This window comes from Kogia breviceps, chromosome 9 (genome assembly GCF_026419965.1).
Source record: "Kogia breviceps isolate mKogBre1 chromosome 9, mKogBre1 haplotype 1, whole genome shotgun sequence".
NCBI lineage: Eukaryota > Metazoa > Chordata > Mammalia > Artiodactyla > Physeteridae > Kogia > Kogia breviceps.
This window is the reverse complement of record NC_081318.1, coordinates 15141848-15165992: the sequence shown is the minus strand read 5'-3', so window position 1 is coordinate 15165992 and position 24145 is coordinate 15141848. Positions and strand designations below refer to the sequence as shown.

Below are 24145 nucleotides of genomic sequence, written 5' to 3'. Positions count from 1 at the left end.
TTGCTTGTTCCCTTAGAGAAATTCTATAGTCTGCTTTTCTGTAGTTTTTTGAGAGTGCATTGGTACCATTAGTCACTATATCAATTGGTTCCCATGGTAATTTTCAAAGACAAAAATTATATGCTTCCTTTTTCTTTTACTACACACAAAACATAAATGTTGTCTACCACGTGGCATGACTTGGCACAAACTAGTTGCAATCAGGATAAGAATGCCTAAAAGGTGAAGTCATGTGCTTGAGTAAATCATGTGATCTGGTAACTTTACTTGATTGCTGGATGGTACATCTATTTTATTTGTGAGTATTGAGTTTAATGGGCATTTACTGTATTATAGCTAATCCACGGTTTTGTACCTCTTTGGATACTGGAAGATGCATGAACAGAAACCTGCATCCCAAAATATGTACAGCCAGACCAAGGGCCTTGATGAAGGGGCAGGCAGCAGAGGCAGGGGTAGCATCGATGGTGGCTGCAGCACTGGGGGCACAGTTTTTTACTTCAGTGAGAATGAGCCTTTGTACCAAGGGATAAGTTACTATCACCTGGGTTCTTAGAGGTGGTGGTTATTCTAATTGGGTAATCTGAAGATGACCATTAAAATGTATGTTACATGCAGAACTAATTTTGAAACTATTTTTATTCTCAGAGTCTTGCAAAAGATCATCGAATGAAACTTATGCAACAGCAGCAGGAAGTGGCTGGACTTTCTAAACAGCTGGAACATGTCATGCATTTTTCTAAATGGGCAGTTTCCAGTGGCAGCAGTACAGCATTACTTTATAGCAAGCGACTGGTAAGATAAACTAAGTATGGCATTTAACATACTATCAAAATACAGAGAAACAATGGAGTTATTAGAATGCTTAAAATTTAGAAATGTTCATTAGTCTGTTTGTATTTAAATGCTTTTTACCTTTTTCTAATTTTTATCAATCAAAATATTTTGGTTTTAAAAAATCTTATATTGCCATGATTGAGGCGTATCTTCAATTTTAATCTACCATCGTCCCTCCTGTTTTGTTCTTTTCCAAGTTTTCTCTGTCTTAGTGACAGTTGAACTTAATACTAACAATAATGATAAGAGTAAACATTTCCTGATCACCTGTAGTGTGCCAGGCACTAATCCTAAGCATTTCCATGTAATATTTTATTTAAACATTTACATCATTTTTGTGAGATAGGTATGCCTGTCCATCCATTGTATGGATCATGAAACCAAAGCACAGAGTTAAGTAACATGCCTAAGGCCACTCAGCTTGGACACCTGAACCCAGAGGCCCTGTTCCTTTTGTCTGTACTACGTTGTTTACTCTGTCAGTGATATATGGTGCTGGATATTTCAACCCCATTGCTAGAGAAAAGTGACTCTCATTTGTTCAGCTGTTTTCAGAATAGTCTAGAACCTTGCTACTGAAAATATGGTCACTGTATACTAATCACGTGGTTCAGTAGATGTGGAGTGAGGCCAAATTCTGCAGTTCTGCCGAGCTCCCAGGTGATGCTGCTGCTCCGCAGACCACACCTTTAGTAGCAAGCATCCAGAAGACGTCAGCCGTGGAGGTCACACTGTATAAGCATTCTTACGAACTCCTGCTTTACTCTTATTTTATTAAAGATTCCACAGAGAATTACACTTTGAAATCAAACTATGACATCCAAATCTGTTTCTGTTCACCCACTCAGTTTTGTGGAAGGAATTTTCTACGACCACTTTGAAATAAGGAAATGGACTTCAGGATAAACTTCTGTAAACTAGGTTCAAATACTGAGTAACTTATTAGAAAACTAATTTGTAACTATTCCTAATCATGAATTGTATTCAACTCCTAAGATTTTTTTCTTTCATAATTATCAATGATGTGGTCAATCTTGAGTCTTTTTTTTCTTTTTCTTCCTTTTTACTGCTTCATTGGTCTAATGAAAAACAGCTTCTATACAGTACATACCTTCTCTGTTACTTATATTTTCCTGTAAGTCAAACAAAACAGGGATAAAAGGAGAAAATGAGAGAATTGTCTTTTCTTCAACTAGACCCATTATGAATATTTTTATTTGTGTGAGTGTAAGAAAGCATGTTATTCACACAATCAGATATTCAGTCAATCTCCTTATCAGTTTAAGAATTTGTTTCTCTGATTTTATTCTATGATTTTGTTTGTGATTATGCTTAGGATTAGTGCCTGGCACTAATACAAAGAAAACAGTAAAAAATTGAAGATGGGATTACTTAATCTGCACAATGATCTCCTGAAATAGGAGAGAGGAAGATTGTTCTCTATATTATACACAGGAGAAAATAAACACAGTGAAGCATAAGGAACCAGTATTACCAGCTTCCCGATGTACTAAATTGTGTTTTTTAATTTTTAAAAGCCTGTGGAACCCAAGCACATCACTAGCAGCAGATATAGCTAGTAAAATAATTTTCCTATAGTGAATGCAGAGCTAAGGCTTGTGATTACTTTTAAACATTTAGAAGGATTTTTAACCTCATAAAATTTGAAAGTCACTATATTATGCAACTCTGTCCTTTAGAGCTCTATGCTTCATAAATATAGCCATGTTTACTAAGGTTATTTTTTTAATGACGGCTTTTATATGCTTAAAAATTAAAAAGAAACATCTTGCTGGCCTGAAATTTCAAGCTTAGCTTGTAATTCTTAGTTCATTTTTTTTTGCTATAGGAATTATAATCAGTAAAAGACCAAACCCATTGGAATAGCAGGATCCTTTCAGAAGTACAGTTTTAAATTGGACTTTTCACAGTATTTTCACAGTATTTCCTTAGGATTCTTCTGTCATCTGTTAAACATTGAGTTTATCCTTATATTATTTAGAAGGAAGGCAAGAAATACTGACAGAAGAGACCAAGAGAGTAAAACACAGTTATTCTTTTTATTAGCAATAGATATTTCTATAATACTAGTGATTAGGAAGCTATTAAGTTATAGGTAGTAAAAGGGAAATCCACCATCTTTTTTACTCCCTTTCTCCTGTCCTCCCATATAATTAATCTTCAAAGATTTTATGTTTCCTGAATATCTCATCGACAATTCCTTGCTTTTAGCCCTCAGGGTTCAGAATGTCATGGTCTTTTGCCTGGGTACTGTTACCCTTTCTTAGAATGCTTTTTCTTTCTCCTGAGTAATTAATCCTCATCTTTGTAGAGACTACCAGGTTCAGTTTAGATGTGTCTTCTTTTCCTTTTGGCAGCATTCCATGAGCAAGACTGGGTTGGATTACCCTTCTGTGTGTTTACAAAGCGCTTATGCATATATCAATCATACTATTACTGATTTTTATCTACTATTAGTACATTTGCATATTTTTCTGTGAAATTTCATTAGACTTTTTACTTCTTAAAGGGTAAAAATTTTGTGTTACCCAGTGCTTGATATATAGGAACTCAATGAAAGATTGATGGTAAATAAATAAGGTAGCAGATAACATCTCTTGTCAGAAGCTATAAATAAGTGTAGACAAAACCTTATGTTATATTTTACAGGATTGGAAACTCGAATATTAAATTTCTTTTTTAAGTTTATTTTAACTTCAGTAGAAAGGAGACAGTATACAGTATTGTTGTCTCAAAAGCTCTTTTGACATTTTAAAAAAAATTTTTGTCCTTTGCTTTTTGAACAGTAGCTAAGTTTGCAGTGTGAAACCTGAGTCTAAGTTCAGATACATCTGAAGGGATCAACAAGTATATTTAATTAACCCTTATTTATCTTTTACAGTAGCCAGGGTTTATGACTCCTCATAGGAAAGTTTTTGCCATAATTCTTTTGCTTAGCATATTGTGAGCATGTTTCATAATGAGAATTATTAGAAGATGCAAAAAAAAATTAAGAAAGGTAGAAAAACTTAGGCAAAAGAACATTGTGTTGAGTGCTGTTTGCTAAATACTGTGCCATGTATTCTACATAGTCCCAAAATAAATACATGGTTTTTTACACAGAATTTATTATAGCTGTTTGAGATAATTTAGCAATCGAATGAAGCAAACTTATTTATTCCAAAATTATTTATTGAATACCCGTTATGTATCAGGTGGCATTCTAAGTACTAATGGAACAGAAAACAAAGCAAAATCTCTGGCCTTAAGAAGTTGCATTTTTAGGGACTTTCCCAGTAGTGCAGTGGTTAAGACTCCGCACTCCCAATGTAGGGGGGGCCTGGGTTTGATCCCTGGTCAGGAAACTAGATCCCACCTGCCTGCCACAACTAAGAGTTCACATGCCACAGCTAAGGAGCCTGCCTGCCACAACCAAGGAGCCCATGTGCTGCAACTAAGGAACCCGTGAGTCGCAACTAAGGAACCCGTGAGTCACAACTAAGACCCGGCACAACCAAATAAATAAATAAATAAATAAATAAATAAATAAATAAATATTTTTTAAAAGTTGCATTTTAATGAAGAGAGATAGACAATACCAAAATAAGTAAAATGTATAGACCATTGCATGGTATTGAGTGCTCTAGAGAAAAGTAAATTGAGGGAAGAGTCTGGGAGCATTGGGGTAGGAATGTGATTTTAGATATGGAATTCTATCTAAAGAGGGTGATATTTGAGCAAATACCTGAAGAAAGTGAGGAAGCAAGCCATGTAGACACTCAGGGAGAGTATTCAGGCAGAGCACAAGTACAGACAGCAAGTGCAAAGACTGAGGTGGGAGTTATTTGTGATAGGGACAGCAGGTAGGCCTAAGAGGGTGGAACACAGTAAATGAGCAGACACTAGGGTGAGTAAGGTCAGAAGTACTGGAAAGCCAAATAGTATGAGCCTTGTAGTTGATTATGAGGACTTTGGTTTTTAATCTAAGTGAGATGAGAAACCATTGGAGGGACTTGAGGAGAGGAATGACAGAATATGATTTACAGTTTAACACAATTACTCTGGCCACTGAAAAAATATTGTAGGTGGTTGAAGCCAAGGGAGAAATAAGGGAGACTATTTATAACCTTACTGCAATGAGGTGACTTTTCCAGGGTAGTAACAGTAGAGTTGATAATGGGAGAACTGGTAGGATTATCCATATCTTTTAATGATAGAGCCAACAGGATTTGCTGACAGGTGGAATGTAAGGCATGAGGAAAAGAAAGGAACCAAGGACTAAGCAGTAGGAAAAATAGTGTTGCCAGTAATTGAGATGGGGAAGATCATAGGACGAGTAGACTCGAGGAGAAGGATCAAGAGTTCCCTTCTAGACATATTACATTTGAGATACCTATTAGAGAATCGGGTAGAGATACTGAGCAAGCCGTTGGAAGTGCAAGTTCATAGAGGGGTCCAGGCTTGAGATATAAATTTAAGAGTCTGATAAACGATGAGTCTCGATGAGATCACTTAAAGTGTGTGGGTGCAGGAGAAAAGAGCAGTTGCAAGACTGAGCCCTAGGACATTCCTGGTGTGGGAGATGTGAAAGAACCAACAATGGAAACTGAGATGGTACCTTGGGACACAAACCTATTCTCAGCAGCCTTAAAATATAGCAGCTGGTGAAATAAGGGGAAAACCATGAGATCATAGTTTGTTCAAAGCCAAGAGAAGAAAATGCTTCCCTGAGGGCCAAGTGACCACCTATGTGAAAAGCTACTAAGCCTGAATGGTTTCAGGGAAGAATGGGAGGAGAGGAATGGGGGACATTATAGATGAGTCTTTTGAAGAGTTTTGCCAGAAAAGAGAGTAGAAAAATAGGAGTTTTGCCAGAAAAGAGAGCAGTTGATGGCGGGAGAAGAGGAGCCAAGAGTTCTGTTTTTAGCTGGGAAAAGTTAAACATGTTTATATGTTAATGGGACTGATGCAGTAAAATGGAAAGCTTGATGGATACAGAAGAGGGGAGAAAATTGCTGAGCAGTGTCTGTGCCGGCAAGGGGGTGTTGGGCACTATTGCACGAGTGCAGTGATTGGCTTTAGCTAGAAGTGTGGCCAGTTAATCCATTGTGATAGGAGGGAACGCTAATACTGGTAGGTGGTGGAAGTTTGGGGAAGTTCCCTGATTGTTCCTGTTTTTTCAGTGAACAGTAATCAGGACCATCAGCTGAGATGGAGAATGGGGGAGGAGATGCTGGAGATTTGAAAAGAGAAAGGTTTGAAATAGTCATTTAGGAGAGTAGGGACGTGAAGGACCAGAGGCCCGTCAACCTTAGGGCCCTACCTAAAGTAAGCAGGCTGTGTTTGAAGTTTGGTCAGTCCCTTTATCAGTCCAATTATAGTGAGTCAAAAGTTAGATTTAACCAGTGTTGTTTGTTGGTTGTTGTTTGGGGAAAAGGTTGAGGAGAGGGAAGGGAGTATGTGTAATTTGACATGTGAGAGAAAGAGGTGTTGAGGGTATATACAAGGAAATGATTATGAGGATTAACCCTGGGATTTGAGCTGGATAAGGAGGAACTGAGGGCTAGGGTAAGGGTATTGGTAAGATGAGATCGAAGGACGGGGAAAATTCTAAGAGCAAAGGTTTATAGGACCTTTAGGGTTTGTAGGATTGTTGGTATCTGGGCACTAGAAGGGAGTAAGCTGGAAAGAAAGATCATCTAGTTGGATATAAAATCATCAAGAATTAAGACAGGAGTAATGTTGGCGATGGTGATCGTGAGCCAGGAGCTAAACTCTTCAAGACTGAGGGAAAGTGACTGAGTGTTCACTGAGGACTGCAGTGTGGAGGAGATGGGGGGGTGTGGTGTGATGACCCGAGATTCACAGCATAGGAGCAAGGAGAGCCATGCCACTAGTAGGCCTAGTTATGAGCTGTACTTATGTTTCCTGAGCAGAGAGTAATTTGTATTTTCTGTAATTCATTAGCTGCCTAATCTCAACTCTGCATCCTTCTTTGAAAGAGTAAGTAAAATAAATAAAAGAGCAGATTTTTTATTTATTTATTATTATTATTTTTTTAATATATATATTTTTTATTTTTTGCGGTACGTGGGCCTCTCACCGCTGCGGCCTCTCCCGTCGCAGAGCACAGGCTCCGGACGCGCAGGCTCAGCGGCCACGGCTCACGGGCCCAGCCGCTCAGCGGCACGTGGGGTCTTCCCGGACCGGGACACGAACCCGCGTCCCCTGCATCGGCAGGCGGACTCTCAACCACTGCGCCACCAGGGAAGCCCCCAAAGAGCAGAATTTGTGAAAATTTTTTATTTTACGAATACTTGGTTGGTGCTTCTGTGAACTTTAAATAATTCAAAAAACTAACTTTAAGCCAGTTAAAGTTAGTTTTTTGTATTCAACAGTATAGCTAACTGAGTTGTACCTCAAAACTTCTAATATGTTTTGGAAGGAAAACTGCATTGTATGTCCACTTTTTTATAACTTATATATATATATGATTGCTTATTTTGTGTTAGCATACATATACAGAGACCATTTTTTGTGTATTTATTGGGAACTTAATAAATTATTTGCCTAATTAAGATTTTGATGTTTAGTTGTCTCTCTGCTTTCTTCTAGATTACATACCGGTTACGGCACCTCCTTCGAGCAAGATGTGATGCTTCCCCAGTGACCAACAATACCATCCAATTTCACTGTGATCCTAGTTTCTGGGCTCAAAATATTATCAATTTAGGTAGGCCGTTATGTACATTTTCTCAAAGTGCCATTTGTTTCTGGAACTCTTAATGATTATGAGATTATTGAAAATGTATTCCCTTCCACCCCCAAAGTGTGTTTATCATCTTGTTTTAAGTACATGGAATTTTCGCTAGTATTTCATTAGTGTGTGTATATGCGTGACACGTGCATGAATATAAACACACATGTAAATATGTGGATGATATGAAACATCCTTTATTGACTCACAGGGTGTCTAGATTTCTGGATTTAGGAGGGTTTTTTCCTTTCCCATAGAATCTTGCTTGTCCTGTTAATTACATACTTATCAGAATGGTTGATAAAACTCTTGACTTGTGACTGCCATTAATATAGGATTTTTTATATTTAGAATGTTTTCTGTTAAAACAGGGCTTCTTATGCAATTATTGGCTTACTTACTCTTGAGAGCCAGTCATCAGGCACCTAATGGTTCATTCGCTTTATCTAGCTAGGGAAGACTTCTCATTTTTTCTTTTGCCTTTTATGTAATTATTATATAATTTTTAACCTCCTAACTGAAGTGTACCATACGTACAGATAAGTGCCCAAATTTTAAGTACTAGAGCGCACTGAGTTATCACAAAGGGAGACTATCATTATGGCATCACTTGGTAACATCAAATATCCTTGTAGGTAGTGCTGGCTACATTATGTGCTAGTAGAAAAAGTCTTCAGTTTTTGCCTCCTTTCTTAATTTCTCACAGGGAAACTATAGAAACAGAAATTTAAGAATTCCATATACATTCTTCATCAACCACCCGTATTCCCTCTGATGACAGGTTTTGGGCTCATTGACTTTGTTTCAAAATCTTGAAAGATGGTTGCTCTCTCATTCCCTAAGCTAGATTCTGGGTAAGAAAGGAAGAAATGTCTGGAGAGAGAGCCAGTGCTCAGAACACACCAGGAAAGGAAGAAATAGGCTTACACAAACCTCATTCATACACGGGGAGAACAGAAGGAATGGTAATAAGGTGACCCTTTGAAGGAAAGGTCATAAGTTGACTCCTGCAGCTCAGTCTAGAAGCACATATTTACTAATTGATTGATACACAGCAAGCAACTGGAATCATACACACTCTCACCTATGTAACTAAAAAGAAGCATCTTAATACAAAGTGTGTATATAAGTTAACTATATAAGTTAACTATCTCCTACCCACCACTATACATGCAGCTATATAGAGAACCTATCACAGTTATATATCCACACAAATAGTCATATGTAGAATTGTATGTACTTATAAGCATATCATTTAAAACATAGACCACATGATGTAAACATAAATAAAATTAAGAATATGTGTAACTATATACATAAATGGATATAGTTTTAGATAAGTCTAGAGCAAAAACAAAAACATCTGTTTGTGAGGAGTTTGTAAAACAATATCCTTTACTGTAGAACTTCTCAGAGCTGCCCTATACAGCTCTGTAAATTGCCATTTACGATGAGACTTACATTTTAAATCTTCTAAGGAGACAAATTTCCCAAACTTGGTTATTTATGGCTTCTGAGAAACATGTTATAGAAGACTGCAAGGGAAAAATGTTGATTTGGATGAATATTGAGTTAGTGTCTTTGTGACTTTGGGTAAGTTGTTCAATCTCTCTGAACCTTAAATCCCTTATCTGTACAGAGGACTTTAACAATATACATAGACCTACTGTCGCAGTATCTAATACAGAGTAAGTATTTAATGAATGATAACTGTATTTTTTAAGATGCATATGCTTATTAAGTCAGAAACATTTAACTGAGTCTCTGCTGTTGAAGAAATCAAGTTTTGCCTGTTGCTTGGACCAGACCTGTTAGAGGTACCTTTAAACTCTAACAGTATAGTTACAGGGCAGAGTATTCTCCATCAGAGAACCAACAGTATACTCTGTGAAGGTGTAAAGAACTTGAGGGATAACTAAATCAGAAATACTGTGGTATTGTTTTTAGATCCAGTGTCAGGCTTGCTTGTTTTGTTTTGATATGCAACAGCAGTCCTCAGAGTAGGGTCTGAGGCTCCTTCAGGTGATGACAGAGGCCTCCCGTTTCCAAGTACATATCCATGTATGGCTGGATTTTCTTCATATATTTAAACAATATATTAGATAATGCAGAAACAGGTATGAGAGTTCAGCTATTAAGCCAGACATTTAAAGAGATGTTCGAAAATGTAAAATAGCACCACTCTTCACTACATTTTTTTGAAAATAAGTATTTTTTCATAAAAATGTGTTATTATGGGTTGTCACTTTTAAGTGAATTAGTGAGGAAACATGTTTTTAATTCTCATTTTTAGTTTCAAATATGGTAAATTTTGATTGATAGAACCTACATAAACAGAAGCTCTTTGGGGTTTCTATTTTTAAGAGTATAAAGGGTTCCTGAGAGAAAAAAGTTCCGTGGCAATTCTGAAGATCAGTAAAAATAGCCCTACAAAATATGGTATTTCACTACCAGAAAATCTTTAGAACTTAACCTTTTCTCTTTAATTAGGTTCTTTAGTAATCGAGGATAAAGAGAGTCAACCACAAATGCCTAAGCAGAATCCTGTCATGGAACAGAATTCACAGCCACCAGGTGGTTTATCTTCAAACCAGTTATCCAAGTTTCCAACACAGATCAGCCTAGCTCAATTACGACTCCAGCATATGCAGCAACAGGTAATGGCTCAGAGGCAACAGGTGCAACGGAGGCCAGCACCTGTGGGTTTACCAAACCCTAGAATGCAGGGGCCCATCCAGCAACCTTCCATCTCTCATCAGGTAAATTTGGAAGCAGGCCTGTCCTAACTTAGATAATTATAGTACAGTTGTATTCAGCAGCTTCTAAAATAACCAAGGCATCTTTCATCCATGACTTAAATATATAAATTTATAAAAATTTATCACATTTAAGGATCCCTGATTTAACTCTAGATTTTAGCCCTTCTCAAAAAGAAATTAATGGTTTATTTAATTGGGACATCTATTCTCATCTGCTCTCTTTCATCTTCAGATTATAAGAGGATAAATGATTGCATTCCTAAATAACCAGTGCATATGACTGATGGGAAAGTTGTGTACCTGTAATTCATAATTCTTATATTAGTGGTTCAGGATGATTAATACTTTAGGTTATCTGCTCTCTGTAAGGATGCAGTGTTTAGAAAATCACATTGCATCTTGGAAACAAGGACAAAATGGAATAGAAAAGGGCAAGGATGTGATTCGTTAGAAATCTATCTTTTTCAAACTTTATTTCTGAGCAAATGTTCCATGAACCATTCTTATTTTAATCCATACAAATTGTCTGTTATTTTCAGTTATTTATTAATTTATACTCCCTATTTCTCAGAAGAATTTGAACTGATTTACAGTAAATGACACAAATGAAATGGCAGAGGGATTAATAAGTGTTAAGTATACTCAAATAGGGCTTCCCTAGTGACGCAGTGGTTGGGAGTCCGCCTGCTGATGCAGGGGACGCTGGTTCATGCCCCGGTCCCGGAGGATCCCACGTGCCGCGGAGCGGCTGGGCCCGTGAGCCATGGCTGCTGAGCCTGCGCGTCCGGAGCCTGTGTTCCGCAACGGGAGAGGCCACAGCAGTGAGAGACCAGTGTACTGAAAAAAAAAAAAAAAAAAAAAAGAATACTCAAAGCATGCAGAGCTAGGCTGAGAGCAAGACTTAGCTCAATTTTTTGTCAGCCAAACAAAAAAGAAACAGGAATAATATCTATATTATTTGATTAAAAGGAACATGCCATTAGAGGAGAAATTTTTTTTACTAGTATTTTTCTAGCACTAAGAGGAATATATAATGTGGTTCTTTATGAAAAAGCAATTAAATGGCATAACAGCATTTTTTGTTAGCAGTTTTACAAAACAGATGATCTTCATAGGACACTTATTTCAACCCTGAATAAAAGTTGTGGGCATATGTAGATCCTGATTTTGTTAAATTGCTTTTGTGAAGGCCTGAGGTGTGATGTATTTGAAGTTTATGGCCGTCTAGTAATTTGATTAAGAAGGCATGTCAAATCCAGGAGGATATTAGTATGACCAGTTGATTTTTCCTCTTGAGCTTTGTTTTAACCCAGGTTTTAAAAGGAAGTAAATAACAAGCAATTTAAGAGGTCTTTTTTTTATGAGTGTTCAATGGGAAAAGACATGAATGCTTTCGATATCAGGAGTGCAACTGGCAGAGTTGAGATTTCGTTAAGAAAATTGAGGAATAATTTTGTCACTACCTCTGCAGGCTGCAGGGTGACATATTGCAGGTAGACTGCAGAGCACCCAAATTGTTCTGAAGATAAATCTGAAGAGGAAAAGAGAGAAAATAATTACTTGTTGAGTGACTAGTGCTAAGCATTTGCATGATGATTATTTAAGTGTCTGAGAGATGTTAAAGTGATTTTTTATTTAATACTTAATTAACCTGAAATAAGATAAATCCATCATTTGTATTAATTCCCTTTTCACTAAGGAGTGAAGAACTGAGGCATTTTAATAGCTACTACATGACTTGGTCACATTCTGAAACAGTTTTTTAGATAAGCAGTGACAAACCAGAAGTGACCTTGATCGAGTCTTTAGCCTGCTTATCTCAGAAATTTGCTTTTGATCTTATTATTTCTCTCTAGGATTTACTGCTATATGATATATATAATGTACAATCTTTATTATACAGCCTAATTTTCCCACTTACCAATACATTTGACCCTTGAACAATGCAGAGGTTAGAAGCGCTACCCCCCCATATAGTTGAAAATCCATGTATAACTTATAGTTGGCCCTCTCTCTCTCTGCGGTTCCTCCATATCCACTGTTCCGCATCTGAGGATTCAACCAACCACGGATTGTGTGGTACTGAAGTATTCACTATTGAAAAAAATCCATGTCTAGGTGAACCTGCATAGTTCAAACCCATGTTGTGTTGTTCAAAGATCAACCGTAAAGTAATTTTCTCATCTTTTGGTCATTACCTCACACACCGCTCTTTTTGTCTCCTCTCAATGACTCCTGAACTTTCTTCCAGTACTCTCATCTCTCATTTTATCTTTTCTGTGCCAAATACCCACTCCTACATTTTTCACTCATCAATTTTCCCTCATCTGTAAACTTTCACACTGCCTTACCCACCTGCTTTCTTAGTTTTCTAACAGTTTATTTGCATATATATGTGGGAAAATACCTGCAGGGTGTATGTGTGCCTCTTTGTGGCTGTGTTCAAATCATACTCTACATCTGTCCAAAAGGACCCAGGTCAATTTAAAGGCCTGCTTCTAAAAATCACTTATACAATAGTTCCCTATTTCTTCTTCCTCTGAAGATCAGCCGTGTAATCTGAATGATTAAAGAGTTGTGTGATACAGAGCTAGAATACATAGTTATATGACTGAGTGGTACAAACTTGATCAACATTATGCATCTGTTTATTGGGCAGTGTACAATATACTCTATCATACTCTAATGGACAGGTCTAAGTTTGTTAGATCTAAGTATGTTATTTTATACAGAATGGTTCTCACTCCCGGGCTAGATTTACTGCTCTGCAGATAACTCTCATTCATACATAGAGATTAATTTTCCTAAGCAGTGGGTGGATGTTAGAAGGACATCTGCTCTACTTCATGGTTATACTGACCTAGAATAAAATTAAAACCTGGAATAATAAAAGTATTTAGAGTGAAGGTGAGGATAGTGATGATTTTATGTCATTTTGCTTAAGCTCTCAATTATTTCTCTATTCTCTCCCTTTCTTCCTTCTTGCAAATTAATTGATTCCATTTAATTAAAATAGCACTGGTTTTGCTATTTCTTTTATGCTCATAACTAGTTGCTAGTCTTATTCTTTCAAGTTGCTTTTCTTGTCACAGGGTTCTTAGAAATTAACTCAATCAACTATAACAGTTTGGGAGAGGAAAGAAAAATCACCTTACATCTTACCACACTGGGATTCCTTGATGGGAGAGTCGACATCCAGTCCCACACTGATTTTTCACAGAGTGCAGTACCCTGGCATCAAGTGCCGTTTCTTGACTGAGTCAATATATAAATCTCAGGGCAGGGGTAGGCAAAAGACTTCTATAACTACTTTTGTTCTCCCTTAAGGATCATTTTGGGTGCTTTTCCACTTTTTAAAAAATTGTCTCTTTGATTAACTTAGAAATTTTCCACTATGATTCCCCAGTTCTTCTCTGTTTGTGTTTTTATGATATAAAACCCTTCAAGTCACAAAACTTTAATAGAAGAATCAAAGAGAATTGCTATGGCTTCAGGCTTATGCTTCTATAAGACTTTTTCATTTTCTTTTTTTCTCTAATATTTTTCTGTTCTTCACCCAGAAGAAGAGAATTTCAAGAATTTCCCTTGATCTTGAAATAGTATCTAAGTCTACTTTTCATTGGGTCTGTAATTGCTGGTCACTCTTGAAAGTTATTGACAGTGAACCCAGTGCCAACTAATTTGCAAGAGAGGGGAAAGAGAAGTAATTTACCCAGGGAAGGAGATGAATTCCAAAACTGGGAGAAGGAAAAGAACAAAAAGAGGGCAGAGCTACACTTTATGGCTGTCTGCCTTCACAGTGTCAAAGTTTAAGATGTTGCTATTTCAGCCTTTATAAATTCCACATTTATTTTTCCCACCTCGAATGTGGGAGTTAATAGTTCCCTTTCTGAGAAGTTCTTATTCAGATGCAGTTAAGATAGCCTGAAAATAAGTATTTACTTTGCAATAAGTTGCCAACCTTAGAGAGAATTGGGTAGTCAAGGTGAGACTGGCATATACGGTTACCTTTTTCTAGAACACTGGTCTCAATTTCTAGGGCTAGCATTTATTGAGCAAACTAGGCTTGCCTTCCCAGCTCCTACCCTGCCCTATAATCAACCAGTGTTGTCCTTGAAGGGTGTCCTTTCAAAATCTATTTTCTTTTAGAGAGACTCATCCTCTAAGCTGTAATTAGTACCTTAACCCCCAGCTAAACACCAAAACATGTTTGGGTAATGAAATGGCAGACTAGTTTTGGATTAAAGCCTTAGTGCTGCCTTTAATGAGCTGTGTGACTTTTTTCAAGTTACCCCAGCTTTTTAATTTTTAGTGTCCTAATTTGTAAAATGAGGGGAGGGTAATAATGAGATAACACATGTAAAGTGCCAGTCACAATGCCTGGCACATAGTTTAATCTCAATAAGATCCGATTTGTTAATTTTTAAATGTTATTAATATTCATCTGTTCATTATTTATGTTTTACTGCTTGGAGCCAGAGGACTTGAGTTCAAATCTCAGCTCCATTCCTCCTATCTTTGTTAATCTTGGACAAATTATTTAAATTCTCTGTATCTCAGTTCCCTTTTTTGTAAAACAGAGGTAATCCCTACCTTAGTGGATCACTGTGAAGATTAAATGGGTTAACACGTGTAAAGCACTTAAAGTAGTACCTGACATGTAATAACTACTCAGTAAATGTTAGTAATTATTCTGCCATCACATTATTTAGGAAGATTGAAGAGGGCAATTCTTTGCAGAATATAATCATCAGGGACTTAGAATACCAAAGACAAATTTTCTCTACTTCCCAGTGTGGCCTAGATCTAATCCTAGTTTAACCCACTTGCAGCTGGAAAATGCTCTCCCAAGAGTCTTTCCTAATAAAACTTCTTTTCTTTAAATTGCTTATACACATTCTGGAAGGCTGTCCCCTCCCCCCGTACCCTTATTGTAATTTTAATAAATGATTTATCTGTGATAGAATTGCTGTCTTTCTGTAAAAGTTATAAAATAGAGTTCTTTATACTTTGTCTTTCAGGAGATGATTGTCACTGAGTTGGTTAAATTTCTTTTTTTCCAGCAACCTCCTCCACGTTTGATAAATTTTCAAAATCACAGCCCCAAACCCAATGGACCAGTTCTTCCTCCTCATCCTCAACAGCTAAGATATCCACCAAACCAGAATATGCCACGACAAGCAATAAAGCCCAACCCCCTGCAGATGGCTTTCCTGGCTCAACAAGCCATAAAACAGGTATATAGACTTACTTCTCCACAGTTGCTTGTTCTGCTTCTCTCTACTTCCAAATCAGACTGAATTTATGGATAGAGCAATGGTGATAAAGAGCAAGAGTAAGCTTTTTCCTTTTTTAAGTAAATGTGGATTACAAAGTTTATTACACACTGCCCTAAGAGACAAAGCTAAGAGAAAGGATCTTGATGCTTTGTAATTAACAAGAGAAATCAAGCCACTTATACAGAAGTGAAGGATCAGGACAATTGGTGAGTCATAGGTATGAATTTTTCAGTGTTAATGTGTGTAGCTTTTAGGTGAGTGCATTAAATTTCCTAAGACAGAATTATTCTAACAAATACAGATTGCATACTTAAAGAGAAACCAATAAACAAATCTTCAAAGTGTTTCAAGGAGACTTCTTGGACACAAACTTAGTATCACACAGTTTTAATATGTAGTACGTATATATCTGATAAAGTTTAATATTTAAGGTTATATATTAACTCTTAGAAGGTTTAATATTTATCTGTTATAATTTATATTTGTATTATATAAATTTATTATATATATATATATATATTCTTAGTGTTTTCAGGTAAAAATATTTTTTAGGTATTAGACTGTTTTGAAAAGTTCTCCCAGTGCTTTGTCTTCTCCAAGTACTTGTGTCAAGCCTTTCCAGCTTACGACTAGTAGATTGATTTCAGTTTAATTTTTTTGCCAAGACCGAAATAAAGAATATGATGCTATTCCCATAATTCTGTGACATTCATTTTAATCAAATGATTTGAAAGTAATATTCTAAAATACACATGTTAAGTGTGTGTGTATATATGTTTATAATTAGTTTGGTTTTGATAAAATATTAATACTTTCTAAAATAATATTTTAATTATTTTCAATAAAATTTATACCTATCTCTGTTTCATCATTAGAGGTGAGGTGAAAAGGGACCAGACTGCAGTTTGGTCTTAAATTCTGTTTATTTTCCTAATACTTTTGTAGCCTGGTACAAGTGTACTCTTTAAAATCTCCTTTGCCCCCCCTATAGAGTGAGTGGATACCTTGCAGAGTTGTGCTGAGACTTAGTGCTAGTGTATATAAAAGCACCTGGCACATTCTGGGTACTCAAAATGTTTCCTTACCTCTTCCCTATGTATTGTTTTTAATGGGTAGACATACACTCTAAGAAGGTTTTTAAAAATGTTTCCTGGTCAAAAGTCTAAACAAGAATGAATAAATGAACAAGCTAGGATAAAAGATAATGGGGAATTTGTTTTAATTGATAGAGTAGCTTAACAAATTACAGTATACTTGTACCGTGGAAATGCTTTTTGGCTATTAAGAAAAGGCAGTAATCTATATATGATCTCCAAAGTATATAACACAGCAAAAAACTTGGTCGGATTTTTTTGTGAGTTATTCTCAATTTTGTGGTTTTGTTTTTGTTTTTTAAATCTCATATATATAGAAAAAACCTGGAAAGATACACATCAACTGTAACTGCTTATTCTGGGGAGAAGAGGAGGAAGAGAGAGACACACAGACAGGTGGATAGATATGAGGGGTGGGTTGGTGGTAAAGATGACATTCATATTCACAGGGGTTTTTACTTAGTTTTTTCGGTGGAGCATGTAAATTAGATTTTTCAAAGTTAGAATATTTCCATCACTATCACCCTATATTGTGTAGTCCATATATAAATGAAACTGAGTTTGGGAGTTTTTTCCCCTGCATAGTCTTAAGATACCTCTTAGTGGCTTTTTTCCCCCCAATATTTTATTATAAAAAATTTCAAACATAGTAAGTTGAAAGAGTTGTATATGGGACAGATTGCTCTATTTGCCTTCTCACTTATTATCCATATACCCATTTATCCATCCGTCAATCAAACCGTTTTTTGATAGGTTTCAAAGGAAAGTATAGATAGCAGCATGGTTCATCTCTGTATACCCTATAGCATTCCTTTATTAATGTGTTTATTTCAGCTTCTAACATAAATGACAAAGTGTTTCCTCAGATGTTTATTGATGCTTAATTACCTGTTTGTATATGAGAAATGGGTGTTTAGGAAAAAAAAACCTGAAAGCCAGGCTGTGGGGCTAACATTTGATGGCTGAATTTCACTCTTACGTGAGGGCTGCTAGGCGTGTTTATTAGGAGAGTTGCTAATGTCACTGTCTATAGGTAGTGGTCCAATTCCCAAAAGATCTTTGTTTCATGCCTGAAATGCAGGGCCTGGCTGCTCATTGAAGCCAGCTGGGGGAAGAAGATGGTTAGTGGGCCGGAGGCAGAGTGGGCAGGAAGCTCGGCATTCAGCCTGTGTATGGTTTCTTACTCGTCATTTTCAGTGCAATGCTGCTTTTTTTTTTTCTTAATTTATTTATTTATTTGTTTGTTTGTTTTTGGCTGTGTTGGGTCATTGTTGCTGCGCACAGGCTTTCTCTAGCCATGGTGAGTGGGGGCTTCTCTTGTTGCGGAGCACGGGCTTTAGGCACGTGGGCTTCAGTAGTTGTGGTGCACGGGCTCAGTAGTTGTGGCTCATGGGCTCTAGAGCGCAGGCTCAGTAGTTGTGGCACATGGGCTTAGTTGCTCCGTGGCATGTGGGATCTTCCTGGACCAGGGCTCAAGCCCGTGTACCCTGCACTGGCAGGTAGATTCTTAACCACTGTGCCACCGGGGAAGCCCAAGTGCAATACTTCTGCCTTCAGCTGAGCCTGATGCTCGTCAGCCCAAAGACTGTTTTACCTATTCTAGAAAATTAATTTCCAGCCTTCTTTTGCAGAGGTGGAGGTAGTCCTTATTATCTTGGTGTAGCTACAGGTAAAGTAGGAAACGAACGTGAGATTTAATCCTTCTTAAGCAGACTCTCAACAGATCATCCTGTTTTTAGTCCCAGTTTCACCTCTTATGCTTCTAATTCCCAAGCTCTTAGGGGTTCTGCAATATATGCTGATTTGCTTCTCTGTTTTCCCCACTGCCAGCTTAGATTTCAGCTTTATCCAATTGACTACGACTGATCCATTTGCTTTTTGTCCATTTGCCTTCCAGCTTCCAAAATGTGATTTCTGTCTTCTCCCCTGTTTTCTTTGTCTTTATGGGTCAATGCCTTTTTTAAAAAAAAATTCCCTTAACTGTCATTTTACTTTCAGGTGTATCAGATAGGGACAGAAGAAAACGTATGTTTTCAGCCCTCCATCTTTACCTTGAAGTTGCTTTGTACATGTTTATATTTCTTTTCCAAAATGTGTAATCTTTCCAAGATTGGGTGCTGTGGTTTTCTTGTGAATACTAACCGTTGTCTTCTGGTAAAAATCAGTTCTTTTTATTTTTTATGTTTGGACAGGATTAATGAAAATTATATATACTTGTGTCCTCTCCCCTTTCCATTAAAATTACAGTTGAATTCAAATAGCAGACTGTGTCTTTTACTTTGTTTTGTGTCTGGAACAGGGGTTAGATGGACATTTTATGTTACAGGCCGGCTGATAGACAACCTTTCTTCTTTCCTTCTTGCTCCCACAGTGGCAGATCAGCAGTGGGCAGGCCACCCCATCAACTGCCAACAGCACGTCCTCTACTCCTTCCAGTCCCACCATTACTAGTGCAGCAGGATATGATGGAAAGGCTTTTGGGTCACCTATGATTGATTTGAGCTCACCCGTGGGAGGTCCCTATAATCTTCCTTCTCTTCCAGATGTAAGTGTACATAAAATTTATACTAAGAATCTGTTTCGAAAATTTTAAGTGAACTTGGATCTGGTAAAAGGCATGGATTTGTTGGATTATAGGCTGTACGTTTGTGTTTAGAAGTTGTTTTTATCCTTTAGAAATATGGTAACAGCAGGGATAATAAAAAGATTAATATTAACACTTGAACATACTACAGAATGTCTTTCAGGGCACTGGAGTTGAAGTGTTTGTAAATGAATGATTATGGTGATGGATTATGGAATCTAAGTTGGGAAGGAAGGGGTGAAGACATGGGAGGAGGTATTGGAAGGTTGAATTGCTGGAATGTGATATATTACAATAGAATAAGGTTAGAGAGGGAGTCTAACATTTACGACACCAGAAGAGATGGAGACAAGTTTAATAATAGAAATGTACCCTGAGAAAACCATAATTCAAAGAGTCATGTACCACAATGTTCATTGCAGCACTATTTACAATAGCCAGGGCATGGAAGCAACATAAGTGTCCATCAACAGATGAATGGATAAAGAAGATGTGGCACATATATACAATGGAATATTACTCAACCATAGAAAGAAACGAAATTGAGTTATTTGTAGTGAGGTGGATGGACCTAGAGTCTGTCATACAGAGTGAAGTAAGTCAGAAAGAGAAAAACAAATACCGTATGCTAACACGTATATATGGAATCAAAAAAAAATTAGTTCTGAAGACCCTAAGGACAGGACAGGAATAAAGATACAGACGTAGAGAATGGACTTGAGGACACAGGGAGTGGGAAGGGTAAGCTGGGATGAAGTGAGAAAGTGGCATGGACTTATATATACTACCAAATGTAAAATAGATAGCTAGTGGGAAGCAGCCGCATAGCACAGGGAGATCAGCTTGGTACTTTGTGACCACCTAGAGGGGTTGGGATAGGGTGGGTGGGAGGGAGATGCAAGAGGAAGGAGATATGGGGATATATGTATATGTATAGCTTATTCACTTTGTTATAAAGCAGAAACTAACACACCACTGTAAAGCAATTAGACTCCAATAAAGATGTTTTAAAAAGACTCAATGAGCTAATGCAAGTAAAGCCCAGTGCCTGGCACAGGAAAAGCTTACCTCAAATTAAAATCATAGGGCTTCCCTGGTGGCACAGTGGTTGGGGGTCCGCCTGCCGATGCAGGGGACATGGGTTCGTGCTCCAGTCCGGGAAGATCCCACATGCTGCGGAGCGGCTGGGCCCGTGAGCCATGGCCGCTGAGCTTGCGTGTCCGGAGCCTGTGCTCCGCAACGGGAAAGACTACAACAGTGAGAGGCCCGCATACCGGATAGATAGATAGATAGATAGATAGATAGATAGATAGATAGATAGATAAAAGAAATGATAACATTTAGATAGATAGATAGATAAATAAAAGAAATGATAACATTTAGATAGATAGATAGATAAATAAATAAATAAGAGAAATGATAACATTTACTAACCAGTGCAAAATTACCTCTGATTTCATTTTTATTTAAATTAAATACATTTACCCTCTAAGCTCTTTGTCAGTATGACTTTTAAAAAAGTCTTTTTCAAAGGCAGAAAATATAACATTGAATAAACAAGTCTTTATACATAAGTTGATAATTGTTCTACCTTTTCTCATCTTATAAGCTTAAGGTAATCACTCATACAGTCATTTAAAACTTAAGAAATCTTGTAGGATGTGAAGGAATCTAAAATTTTGTATTATTTAGTTTGTTTTTCAGGTTACTGAGATCAACTGATATTTCCTAAAAGTTGCATCATTAACCTTACCAGAGTTATTTCATTTTTAAAATAATTGTTTATACTTTAAATGGGTAGAGTACATGTATTTTTCATGCATAGGCGATCAATAGCAAAACTTTTTTGTGTCATTCCTATCATTATAATTCCTATAATTTTAGCTTTCAGGATTATTCCACAAGGTAAATAACTTTTTTTACATTAAGATCTAACAAATTTAGTCATTCGAGTACTTTTTGCACTCTCTGAAAATTATTGGCCAAGGTAGTGCCCAAAGAATATTAAACATAAATAACCCTGTGTACTTCCTCCTTCCCCTACTGAAAGGGGACCCACAGAAAGTAAATTTTCCTCTGCAGTCCTCAGATACAGATGACCCTTTGTCCACCAGCCTTTCTCAACTGAAATTCCTCATCTGAATCACAGAATAAAGAAACTGATTTGAGTGACTATTTCCTCAGTCCTCCCAAGGATGGTTCATAACTAGTACCATTCTAGATGCAGAGGCGAGAAGTAAATTCATTATATACAGTCTATGCCCTCGTACTATAGGACTTAATTCTCTTGGAGAATCTTGATTGAGAAAGGCTGGAACTATTAAATTGGATTTTAATCACAAAAACGTTCTTGGGGAATAAATGGTATATTTAAGCATTAAAAATACTTGCATCTAAAGGGGGGTGGGTGAGGGTTGGATTGGGAGTTTGGGATTAGCAGATGCAAACTGGTATATATAGAATTGGATAAGCAACAAAGTTCTACTGCATAGCACAGAGAACTATATTCAGTATCCTGTGATAAACCATAATGGAAAAGAATATGAAAAACAATGTATATATGAATAAATGAATCACTTTTCTGTACAGCAGAAATTAACACAACATTGTAATTCAACTATTCTTCAATTAAAAAATTGAAGAGTATTTGCATCTAAAGTATTAAAGTCTTATTCAGTAGAAATTTATCAGTATTTTAGCTTAGCACTCAATTAGGAAAGCAGTCGATTATTTGTATACCTGTTGCATTAAAGCAGGAATCTCTAAGGGATCAATTTTTTCCTACCAAACATTAAGAATGTATTTAAGTGAATGAGGTTAGTGTTCTGAAAATGTGTTATGTGTAGACTTGTTTCATCAATCTAGTGCATACCAGGGCATCGTTTCTCAAAGTGTGGGCCAAGGACATGGGAGTCCGTACAACCTTTTTAGAGGCTCTACAAGGTCCTCTCTATGTAAGACCGGATTTTCTTCTTATTCTTTAGCCAAAACCACACATCTCAGCAGACTGAGTAAAAAGATACAGTTTTCCAGTTGGCTGTTACTAAGCCAGAGAATAAAGAAATTTGCAAAATGTGAAACTGTACTACTCTTCTCACCAAGTTTGCTTTTTTTTAAAAAATTGGTACCTTTTATTATTTTTAAATAAATTAAGAAACATTATTAGAATTACTTTTTATAATTTTGTTTTAATTTTTAAGGGTGTAGCACACAATACTCTGTTCTCCTGGCTCATGACTTCTAAAATAGTGTGACTCAGTATATTTACTAAGGTGAAATATTAAGAAGTGGGGAAGCTTTTTTTCAGGGTTGTTTATGGGGAAAGTATGGATCAGAACTTCTCAAATATGATATTTACATGTTTTATTTTCTGATAATAGTTAAACTATTAAAGTTTTCTTATAAATTTAAAGTAGCTTTTAACTTGCAAAGTCACGATGCCATGAAATAATTTCTTATCAGATTGACTGTTCAAGTACTATTATGCTGGACAATATTGTGAGGAAAGATACTAGTACAGATCATGGCCAGCCAAGACCACCCTCAAACAGAACCGTCCAGTCACCAAATTCATCAGTGCCATCTCCAGGCCTTGCAGGTAAAATGGGCTTTTTAAAAATTTTATTAGTGGTTTTTTTTTTTTCAGTTTTTATTCTATTTATAATAATTTTAAAAATAAATCACCCTATGCCTCCTCCCTTTTTCTGTTGGATGATTAAAATGGGTCTGTGTGTTGGGTACTCTTTAAAATTAATGTACTTTCGAAGTGGGAAGCAAAAGTTAAACCTCTGTACATTTTCAATTTGAATAGAACTTATGGGCACTATAGTGCTCCCAGGAGGAAATTAGTATTGTACTTTCTCTTTTTGATAATTTGCCTGTATTATCATCTCTTTTTGCATGGAATTTTCCTAGTATCACAATTTATTAGTGACAATCACTCTTTTTGGTGGTTTTTTCACTCTTTAATTGTGTTCAAGAATTTTGGACACAACTACTTATTTCCTCCAAGAGAGAAGCACTCTGACTAATGCTACTCGCAGAGACCTTGGCGAATTAGATGCCTTAGACCAAAATAAGGAAAGAGGAGAATTTCTTATGCCATTCACCAGTCAGACAAGCATAATTAAGCAGTTGTCGAATTTTAAAGGAGGTACTTATTTAAAACATAAACAAACTGAAAGGAAATTGTTGACAAAATGTGGTAGAGAAACTTTAATTATATAGCAAGTTCATAAAGATTAATAAGGAAAGTACACAGTATTGCAAAAGGACATGAGTAGATTATTCCCTAAAGAGGAAATACGTTTAGTCAGTAAAACAGGGGAGAGGAAGAAATGTGGGTGGTTCCATCTCACCAGCAGTCATTATGAAATCAAAAAGACATAATTTCTAACTATTGAATAAGCAAAGATTTAAATAGTGAAAATACTCATTGATGAGGATGTGATGGGACAAATGCTCTGATACATAGCTGGTGGGAGTATAACTTGACAAAACATTTCTGGAAACCATTTTGGCACTATTACTAAAGCTAACGTTTATCCAGTACTAATTCTGTGTCAAGCAAGGGACAAAGTATCTTCTGTGCATTGCTTCAGTGTCTTCCGTGAATTAGCCTCTGTGGGGCTTTCTCTCTTGGACTGCTTTTACACCAGCCCTACCAACTTTTTATTGTCCTCTGTAGCTTTTGCTGGCACCAGTGTCCTCACTAAGCTCCTACCCTGGTTACTCTAACATGGGACATTCGAAAGTGTTTGGAGACATTTCTGATTGTCACACCCCTGGATGCTAAGTATGTAGAGGTGCTATGGCATCTAATAACTGTGGAGGCC

The 24145-nt window shown here is 36.8% G+C and overlaps 1 protein-coding gene across 2 annotated transcripts in view; it reads left to right on the top strand.

The window, feature by feature from the left end:
- Window positions 1–24145, top strand: part of TRIM24 (tripartite motif containing 24) — a 91620-nt gene that overhangs the window by 57906 nt on the left and 9569 nt on the right. Inside the window, exons 7-12 of one of the 2 annotated variants that reach the window (XM_059074876.2) lie at window positions 649–795; window positions 7453–7570; window positions 10085–10251; window positions 15417–15590; window positions 19098–19271; window positions 22773–22908. In XM_059074876.2, coding sequence (XP_058930859.1) covers window positions 649–795; window positions 7453–7570; window positions 10085–10251; window positions 15417–15590; window positions 19098–19271; window positions 22773–22908 — 916 coding nt within the window. Of the gene's footprint in view, window positions 1–648; window positions 796–7452; window positions 7571–10084; window positions 10354–15416; window positions 15591–19097; window positions 19272–22772; window positions 22909–24145 lie in introns of both variants that reach the window. The other variant, XM_059074875.2, reaches the window with a different exon arrangement.